General features: G+C 39.4%; 1 protein-coding gene across 1 annotated transcript in view; it reads right to left on the bottom strand.

The window, feature by feature from the left end:
* Positions 1–229: 229 nt before the first annotated feature.
* Positions 230–11263, bottom strand: part of LOC121602119 (maternal protein pumilio-like) — a 46624-nt gene continuing 35590 nt past the window's right edge. The window contains exon 10 of the mRNA XM_041930884.1: positions 230–324. Coding sequence (XP_041786818.1) covers positions 286–324 — 39 coding nt within the window. The 3' untranslated portion in view covers positions 230–285. The remainder of the gene's footprint in view (positions 325–11263) is intronic.

Genomic DNA, 11263 nt, shown 5'->3' with positions numbered 1-11263 from the left:
CAGACGACGAAAACACGTGATCGTGATGGTATAATGATTACCCTCCGTGACAATGCGCGCGCAAAGGCACCTCACCATCAATCAATTGCATTTTGTACACTGTTTGTCCATTATTCCTGAGCGCGTGGCCTCGGCAACGAGCCCAACTTTATGTGATCGAATGGTACATACTTTAATTGATGCATAAAACCACTTACTTTGGTTACTTGATTGTGGTTGATGCTTTGCTTGCTTGCTTCCTTCTTTTTTGCCGAATCGAATTGATCGATTCGGCCAAATAGAATGTTAATTACACAAAATGGTTGTATGGAAAGTTGTACATACCTGCAACGAGAAAAATGAAAAAAAGCAATTAGTAATTTGTTAGTAAAAAAATCCTCGCTTGGTAACTATAATGTACGTACACTATCGATTGTGAAATGTTACATTTTTAACAAAACGAATGTATATATTTATGACATATGACGTTATGGAAAGTTTGAAAAGTGGTATTTTCGAATTAATGCCTTAATATATAATTTATACAATTCAGGAGTCGGAATACAATTAATTACACTAAAATAATCGTATGAAAATAAAATATGTCGGATATTCACTTATAATATACATTATTATACATTATACATTTTACTTGACGATTACTTCAAAATTGAAACTAACTATAAATATCTTCTTACATCCGAATCCGTTAATGATTACATAGCATTGATAACAAATAATGTCAACTGTCACGTCAGGAAATTGCTTTTTTATTCCAACTTCCGCATTACTTCATCATTTCGCTTTACACATATTTACTCACACTTCTGATAGTAGCGAAATGGGGACAAAATGACATCGTTAAGCTAAGAAACGTTCACCAAAATGCCAAACCATTGCAACTTGCATCATAATGCACCCGAAAGCCAACGCTTCATAAATGCACGCAAAAGCTCAAAAGTCGTAAAAAATATCTTTCTTACACAGGGTGTGCCATTTGAGCCGTATTTGCTTGCACAGTACTTACTAGAAAGGGACCGTCAGCCGCGAGGCGCGATTCGTGTTCACGCTTCGTTCTCGGGTAACAAAGAAAAGCTCGCACATATGTCGCCAGCTGCACCTGACCTGGCCATACATGCACGGTGTCTGTAGGCATGTTATACACCCTAACCGAATCTTCTCTTGCTTTACCTATCAATATCGATCCGACAGCACTTTATGAAATGGAACATCGAAAATTGATACCTTAGTGCCGATAAATGGAGCCGGGTGGAATGCGATATTTGCGGTATCAAAAGCATACATCACCATCATTGCATTTACTTGACGGTGCATTGACAAATTGTGCAATCGGTGCGTTGCCGACGCAATCTGGCGGTACTTCATAGGAAAGCGTTCCAAAATAGCAATAGGTATGTCACGCAAATAATGGTTTTCTCCTATGCAATACGGTATTGACAATTTTGCACTTGTATTTCTCGTGCAAACATAAAAACAACCTTGTCAAACTAAAATTCATGCCATGACCATGACGTTACGTTGCCATCTAAAATGGTTTTGTACCCTGCAACAGGTGGAGAAATTGCTCTTTATTCAATTAAGCCTCACTTAGCAAAGTGCGAAGTCCAGGGAAGATTGTACTTGATTGTTAAGAAAACAAGGGTGGCAACAATGTAGTCGGATTCAGTACAACTTTAATTCTAGCAAATCGTACCTTTTCCTTTCCAGTGAAAATTACCCAACCACTAGCATTTCTGCACGATTTGGCTGCAGGAAACGTGACTCGTGGTACGTGTCCTTCTCTCACAGGACTAAAAGCAGCAATCAGCTCGAATTACTTATGAGCCCATGCCACGTTTGGTAGGTTGTAAAACCGTGTAACGATGGCAAAAAGGGTTGTTTTCATGCAACAGACTATGGAGTGCGAAATGCACAAATAATACAGTGAAAGTATGAACGTGAAAATAAAAACCCAAATTTAATAACATCCATCCAGCAGTTCGTGGCCATCATCATAAAAAATACAGTGAATTCTATTTTTATCGACGCTATTTTATTTTGATTTTGATTAAAAATCATATGATTAAACATTGTAAATAATTTTAAAATAAAATCTTTCGTCGATAGCGATGATTGATGATAATGGATTGTTTATCTAATTTATTCTTATAAATCAAGGGTTTTCGGATGCTATAAAATGATCTCAAGAACTAATGAAGTTCCTAGAGCAAGGCAATTGTTAGCTAAAGTTTCTTTTTTTATAACGAAAATTCCGCTACCAAACATGTTGACGGTCATATATTTAAAATTGGTAATTTTGAGATAATGTGCTCCACCAATCAAAACGACTTGTACGGGAAAAGCCGCTGTTCAGGAAAAATATCTAAAAGCCACACTTTGCTTCAACCTTTTACAGTCTATCACGATAATATGCCCGATTCTATCGTAAATACACTCTAAACAATTACCGTAAGTTTCAAAAGTGACGACCGAGATTGCGTAACTGTTATAGTTTCAATTTACTTCCTGTGCATTTGTGTCCCGAACATCCAATCATCAACACTGCCGATCGAACCTGTTTTCGATGGCCAAAATGAAGAGAATTCAATTAAACTAACGTCAATGCGAGTTTATGTAGTACATTGGCTTTTATTTCGTAAGCGACCACGGGAGCTCGACCCAACAAAACAATAATGCTGTAAGGGTGGCTTTTAAAACACAACCATCGTTTAAGTGACACGATGGAGTACTTTACCTTATTGGCAATTATTTTCAACAATAATGTAATAATGATGAAATCATTACTTCACTTAGTTTAGATAACAGTTTAAATAGTTAACATATAATTCCAATAACTTGTTAATTAAATTGCTTCATATGACCAAAAATCACGCAATTCCTATAATTATACTACTCATAAGCGTTATGTTTCAAATTGTCCAAAAAACATCAAACCCAAATTCATATAGTTTGTAAGGAAATAACTAGTATATACACTTTAAATAATAATACTTCATCAATTATGCTGAAGTTTCTATCAAATAGCGCAAACATTCAAACATTTGATTATAAAGTAGGTGTAAAACACATCAATTAAGCAGTTGATAAACTCTTCCCAGAAGAGTTCTTCCTTCATTTTGACCTCTAGCTCTTTTTCTCAGAACATTAAAAATAATAGAAATCACCTGTATATCTGTATCTGTAAAGTAGTATAGTACTGTAGTCTAGCGTCTACATGTGGTATTTCTTATATTAGGTCTTTCGCCATATAAAACGTTTTATATGAAAGGAGGGATTAAAAGACATCGTTCAAATCATTGCTATTAAAAGCTTTGCACTAAGTGTATAGCGATCAAAATCGATTACCAATGTCTGGCATATGTTTGAAGCCGGAAATAAAATACGAAGCGAAAAAAAAGGATCCAACATATTTTTAGACTCTTTTTTTTGCACGTCGGCTCTAGTGTTGCCGCCTGCAGTCAATTACGGGACCTCTCTGAGCCTTTTTTACGCGCTATACATATGAAACTTTTATTATCGTGCACCATCAGCCGACTGATGGAGGATCGCTTATCCTTTCTTCTTATGCAGCATGATACACTCCCTGTCACACAAGCATTCTATGGAATATGTTTCTATTCGATTTTCAAAAAAAAAAAAAAAAAAAGAATGGCGAAATCGAACGGTTCCTTGCATTGAGCGATAAAAGCAATCCTCACTGATATAACTTTGGGACCGGCGCCTCCTTTATTATGAACATTTGTGCTCGATACCACTTCTCTTAACCAAAGATCCAACTGTGAAGCACTTGGATGAAAAAAGACAAATGGAAATAAATTTTGTAGCACACCTTTTCTGCCCACAAAACGACGTACCACTCCTTTCGTTATAAATCTCGGACACTTGGAATGTTGCTTTTCATATACATTTAGTTCTTTTTTACTTCTTCTTCAAGCAGATATTGAGGACCTAGTTTCCAAATAACTATGTATACTAATCGACCCATGTCTTTTAGGATTATTTTGACCCGTGTAAAGGATGCCAGTTCCCTTTGTATTGATCCCACCGGAACTCGTTTTCCACCACAAAATTGTGCCATTTCGTTTGTCAACGGGCTTGTTGGATTTCATCAACACCAAAATTGTCATACTCTTTTACGCTTCAGCGGTCGACCCGGTAGATGCACGTGTGGACTGTGTTCACATTCACACTATTACTTAACCCCGGGTGTCTTTTACGGGTTGGGATAAGGTCCATTCACCTTACCATAGGAATGAGCGAATACGAGTGAAGCAAATCCGTACCAGCGGCTATTGCGGGGGTGATACCACGAACCACCACTGTCCCGCCTGGACCCACGGAAAACAAACTAATTTCGAACCATCCAACTAATTAATTTAATGCCGGCTATAAACCATTCCGGGTTCGGTTCTCGGCGCGCAACAGTTCGGTTGCCGAAAGGATGGGTTTGGTAATTTTTCCAACGTCAAGATACCTAAGCAGGATAACGGAAACGGCACCTTGCCATACGCGCGACTGCGGGAAGGAAAGAAAAAGAATGAACAGAGCGTGTGTGTTTGCCCTATTAGATGAAGAACGCCGTGAAAAGATAGTTACCCTTTTTTGTAGTTGAACCAAGGCTTGCGTCCCATTTCATGGGTGTTTGTGGTGCTAAAATCGACCCCAAATGTACTTCGAGTAAATATAATTAGCAATGGAGCAAAAGCTTTACGTGACATCCTTCATCTTCTATTTGGCGTAAACGTCCTACGGCAACAAGCCGGCCTATACAAGGCTTTGGAGACTTTATTCAGTACCAATATCGGGCTACGGATAGTCAGTCCTTGCTACAGGGGGACGATGCATATCAAGGTTGAACCCAATTTCAAGGCATCAATCATGGTTCATTGCAAGACAATCAACTTTCTCGCCATTATTGTCTCATACATATAGATGAAAAGTTATATCTTTTATATTTTTTGCTGAGAAAAACCAGTAGGAGAATGCTTAAGCTTTATTCTAGCACACATATACCGTAAAATATGCAGACCGAAAAAAACGCGCGCAATCTCTCAATATACAATATTGAAATTATCACGCATTAAAGTTCGTAAAGGAACTAATCACTAAATGCGTGGAATGGTACAACACGAGGCTCTATAGCCTTATACTGATAGATTGTTTCGACTAATGTCGAATGCTATAGCCATCAGATACACAGTGTAGAATTCTTTCCATTATGTTTTTTTTTTGCAGTGTAAATATTGCATTCTCAAGAAAAAGGGAATATTTTAACAAACTCACACTATTTTCTGTAGTTTGGGTTTGCTTATATAAGAATATTGTTTTCATTTCTACTGTAGGAACGGCACACATAAGGTGGTGTTGGAACATTGTAAAACAAACAAAAGAAATCACGTGCCCGAGATGACCGGTTGCACTGTTCCTACTTTGTAGAGCAAAGTAGATGTTAGAGGCTAGGGAACATCTTAGTTTCGGCAGTTAACAACATCAGAATAGCACGTGTCGTTCCGGGATCAAAGTTTCAGGCGGAAGAAAGTTATGCAGGCTATTAAAACAAAACACAAAACTTGTTCATTTCCGGTTGGGTCGGAACAACTTTTTCTCTGTTGCAGCACTCTTATGGTTTGATACCTCACCCGTTGGGGCAAACGTTCGCGTCTTTAAATGTCGTAATTGAAGACTTTTAACGCATTTCAACTGCACAAAAAGGGCTACGTAAACGTCAAAGCCATGCTGCTGGTAGGGAACTTTTTTAATCTGGTTCAATATTACACCGGAGCTAATGGCACATTCTTTTACTGTTCGTTTGTTTATTTGTTTGTCGAATAAAGCAAGAGTTGCCGATACTGGACCATTCCCACACTTTTGTTTGTTTCCAAATCAATGCATGATCACGCTTGTAATTCAGAAACATAAAATACACAATGATGTGTACTACAAAATTACATGAACCGATTTTAAAATCGGAGCTCTAACTAATAGAAAATATGAATATGAGTGTCCGCCTGATTTCTTCAATACATAGTAGCGAACTTGCACGACTATAATCTGAAACAGTGTTGTTCATTACGTCAAAGCTATTTCACTCCCCGCACAGAATAGAAGCACAGCATAGCTAAAGTTTCATTGCAAGAATTTTGCATTCAAGCATTGATCAGCTAAGGACTACTGCCCAGAAACACATGCACCCCATATTCCTCAAAAATAGCACAATCACACACTAAAACGCCAATCCCATCAAAGTTGCAAACGGAGTGAAGGATGCGCGAAAACACCGTACGGTTTGATCCAGAAACGGACGCACACATACCAATTTTAACGCAACACAAAGATTGCGTGTCTGGTCCATGATGCTTACACTTTTTGAACTTTCCAGTAATTTACTTCCATCATTCCTGATTCACCCATTTCAAACGATATAGCCTGCGGGGAGTGCTGGGAAATTTATTACGGTTTGATTAAAGTCGTTTTCACATGGTACGGCGGGGGGCGTATGTGCCGCATGAATCATTTATGTCATTTCCACCTGTCTTGACGTCTGCAATCCTGTGTATCCACAAACAATTCCTTGTATTCCCAGTGTATTCCTGGGACGGTAGAATAGTTGGAAGTAGAATGATGGCGTGTTTATTGCCGACAAGGACACCCCACACAATTCAACGTTACTGCGAATGAATGCATGCGTTCCAGTGCAATTACTCACGACTAACAGAGGAGCGCAACACAATGTAATAAAAAAGACCATTTTCAAATTCATAGTTTCTTAAAAAGTCAAAAATGTGCACCAAAACAATACACAAAGTGGCAATCAGTGTAAGCAAAACACACACACTATTTGTGACATTTAATCTCAAACAAGTACATGATCCCTGTGGCAACATTTTCTGATTACTGACATTCTCTATGCCGCACTCAATTGTTCGAAAACAGCGACAGCGTTCAGTGCAGCGACTCGTGCAAATGGTTCAATAATGTACACACGGACAATCCATACGTCTGCCTTAATTACTTGCATCATCAACAACAACAGTTATTGATATTGGAAGAGAAAAACCCTCATAATAAAGCCCTTGCTAAAAAAAAACATAAAAACGATGCACTTTTAAATGGTGATGTGCAGCAAACCAAACACCAGATAATAAAACAAATACCAATGAGAGAAGGATTGTTTTTTTTTTGCTAATACATCATCGCTACAGCTTGAAAGGGCAATCAGTCGCGCAAAACCAACCAATAAAAAGTCAGCTATTATCCTTGGGGGCTCTCTAATCGTGTGGCAATACATCGCTGCGTGTTTTAGGACAAGAATATACCAGGAAAAGTGTCCTTCTTCGTAAGCAGAGCAAAAGAAAAGCCGCCAGTCAGTTTTTAATCAATCGCACAATGCACACGAAGCAAAACACGACACAATCGGAGTGCAAGAGCAGTGTGGGGGAGTTGCAAGCGACTTGCTGCAATTATTACATTCACAAGTGCCAACTGTTTCAAACCGAACCAATGTGCTACTACTGCGCCCGGTCCCCTCGCTCCTTCTTCCCCCTCTTTAGGTGCCACTATTCATTACGGATATCCACAATCCCCTCGTTCAAGCCCGTTGCTGCGTTCTTATATGAATAAGCGAACGCTTTTTGCTAGTTTGATTTGAGCTCCAGCAACATCGCCCATCATATTGGGGGCATTTTGTACCCATACCTTGCACAAACTGGAACAGCAAAAAGTATCGGCATACCCACCTCGCACGTCCGCGTTTACACAGAGCAACAGAGCAAAAATTGTTTCACCTCACACTTGGGTGTCCACTGAGTACTGAGCGAAAAAAGAGCCCTTCCGCTTCCTCCGGCAAGAGCAAACTGTTGCATGATGATGATGATGGTGATGTGTATTGCTCATCATCACACTATCCAACCTACCAGGATGGTGTCAGTACCAGGATGAGCGTTGTCTGACCTGCGCGTGGAGGTTTTTTTTGTGAGTGTGCTTTTGTTATTGATTTGGTGTTTTTGTTTTATTGTTCTAATTTTATTTTCCAATTTCTCCGCACGAACGAACGAATGTGCACTTTTTTCTTTGGATTGAAGTTCTTTTTTTGTTTTCAGGTGCTTTGCTCCATTACCCGTTCGCCGAGGCGTCCGGCAGCTGTGCCAGCCATTATCTACAAAAAGTTTTTCAACGTTACAATTCTCTCTCCCAGCACACACCGCGATCGAATGGTAAAAATGATTGATTTCGTGTACGGCACATACACACACACACAGCCAAGCACGCAAGTTACCAAAAGGAAAAACCGATTTATTTCTAAAAAGAATTGAATCAAACGTTTGCCGATGAACGTTTGTGCATTGTGGCTGCCTGCGCGGCAAACAATCAAATCAAATATTGCTTTTCTGTCCGGCTGGATGCATTATGGGTGGCCTCTGCCCATTGTTGGGCAGCAAATCTACAGCCATCGCATATCTTCTGTTTCGCCAGAGAGCAACCAGACCAGAGACATGGGCCAAATACATGGAAGAAGTCTTATCAGCAACAATACTTCGTGTCCCACCATGCATCAATACTCCGAAGTTTATAGGACACATAGAACTTGTATTTCCTGCTGTCAGGATGATAGAACCACAACCACATCCAAGCGTTAGTTAATGGTTTAGTTGAAGCAACAATGAGTTCAAGTACAGGATAGCTCAAAGCCTTTCCTGGGAGATTTTCCACCAATGTTTTCCAATAACTGACAATCACATCTACTGAAGTCCTTGCTTGTCAGGCACACACTATAAGCTTTAAGGGCTATAAGCGAATCAAATAGGCAACGATTATGGTACCCAATTTCTAGGATGAAATTTTGAAACAAACCCCTTTTATAACCAAACCATTACCAACCTTTAAAATGAGAAGGTTAAATCATTTGATGTAGAGAAAATACTTTCAATCAGAGACTATACAACGCCAACATTACATAGACAGTAGGACGCTTTTGCAGCCAAGTTACTAACTTATCAATATCAAGGTCTGTATCCTCCTTAGCAGGATAATAATTTAACTTCATCGATGTGTGATGCAATGGCAGCTGCTACCTTACATAAAGCTAAGGGAAGTGGCGTTTTATTATTTCCTCCACCCACCAACAACTATCCCTGCACTTGAACCGAAGACGATTATGATTATGTAAGGAGCATGATGCATTTATCCTTCGCTGCCTCTTCACTCCACTGCCAGCTGGCATCCTGCTCCCTATACTAGCTCCTTCATCTTTGCTGAACGAACAGATGTACCTTCCCTATTTCGATCATCCATGCTCTCCCATCCGTTCTACGTTTGATGATGATTTCGCAGAAAAGCTCCTAGAATGGAACGTTCCCGTGCAATTTACTGGATGAAAATCGTTTCACTCTCACTGGTGTAGCTCGATTGGCCGGAATGTAGCGTTGTATTCATCTCGTGTTTTTATTCTGGCTAAAAAGCTATCCATTTCCGTCGATTGTTCGAAGCAATGTGCATTTCGCAAAACACAGGATGTGCAAGCTTGGGGTTGGGTTGCGCTTGAGCTGTAATTAAATCCGAATGACTCGTATAAAATGTTGTTCATTACACTCGATTGCAGCGATTATATTCACCACGGACGGTTCTCGGGTGGGGCCAAGCTGTGTCAGCAGTGGTGGTTGTAGTACAGCCCGTCAATCGCATATCCCTTTTGTTGGGCCTTGCGTACATATGGATGTACGTTATCGTACGTGTATGATGCACATCCGCCATTCTTGTTTCGAGCCAGAATGAACCACATACACATTTTAAAGCAGCACCACTACCTCTCCCAGTCTCTCCAAAGCATTATCATTAATTGTTGCAACATTTTATAGCCCTCTACCACCGTCCGTTTTGACCATTGTTCCACAGACATGCGCCAAAAGGACACTTGGGAGAATCGGGACTGCCTGAACGACGCATTGCAATTACAGGGTTTCCCACGATTTATTGGTCGGTTCCCATCAATTTTTGGTGGGTTCCCATATTTTTTTGGTGCGTTCCCACGATTTTTGGCCGTTTCCCAGAATTTTTTGGTCCGATTGTATTGATATCAAATCTGAAAATACCAATAAATTATAGGAACGAACCAAAATCTATGAGATACGACCAAAAAATCGTGGGAACGCACCAAAAAATCATGGAAACTGACCAATAAATCGTGGGAAACCCTGTATTGCCGGTAATATTAACAAGCGTGCAAATGTGGCGATGGTTGCCAGCCGTCTGGGCCGCGAGATAAAACAGACCCACTTTCACCATCAATCTGCCATAACTGTGCACGTGCCAGCTTACCACCGGTCAGAAATTCGAAATCCTCCAGCCAGCTACCCAACATTCTTCCCTCTCCTCACAAAATAGGAAGAGCTCTTGACTGGCACAACCTGGGAAGCCGGGTTAGCGCAAGGATCTAGGGCGCGATTTATTCGGAAATTAATTTGTACGATTTACCTGCCCAACTATTGTGTGCTGGCTATTCCAACGAAACGACCTGGCGCAAACCCGGTGGAAGGAGAAATTTTACTCAGCGATTACAGAATCTATATAATCGCACAGAGGCAAAAAGCTACGACTGGACAAGATGTGATCACTTCGTCAACCGTTTTACAAAACACACTTGCGAATTGAAACTCAATTCTCATTAAAACTTCTACCAAGGTTTACGGTAGTTAATAAGTATTGTCCTTTCGAACAGCAAAAGCTCTATAATGCCGCATATAAAAAAGCACCTAGTTGAAATTGTTTGTTGAAAAGTCTGTTGGTTCAAAACGTTTCATATCCTTGATGGAAAAGTGTCGTCGTCGGCCAAGAAACTACCTAAGACAATATTGATATTAAGCTGTACTCGTTTGTGTGGACATCTTGAAGATGGGTTAGATCAATATCTCATATTTTAATTATTATTAACTAACAACACATCATAAATATCAATAATTCATTCAAAATATTTTAATCAAATTTTATTGAAAGTGTTTGCTAATTTTTGGGTAAATATTAATATTTTATCTGGGGGAATATATCTGGCTGTTTTTGTATTTGTGTTCATGTCCATATTGTTAATAATGTACATATACATGTACACATCATATACATGTACACAAATATAACAAAATTATGTTTTTTTATAAATAACAAAAAAAATTAAATGAAACTAATACGATTTCATATTAGTATGGGGTTTTGTCTGACCTTTCATGTCAACATTTTAGTTTTTAATATTGACCTCCTCTAACTCCTCTAACGA

Source organism: Anopheles merus, unplaced genomic scaffold (assembly GCF_017562075.2).
Source record: "Anopheles merus strain MAF unplaced genomic scaffold, AmerM5.1 LNR4000304, whole genome shotgun sequence".
NCBI lineage: Eukaryota > Metazoa > Arthropoda > Insecta > Diptera > Culicidae > Anopheles > Anopheles merus.
This window is presented reverse-complemented; position numbering and strand designations above follow the sequence as displayed.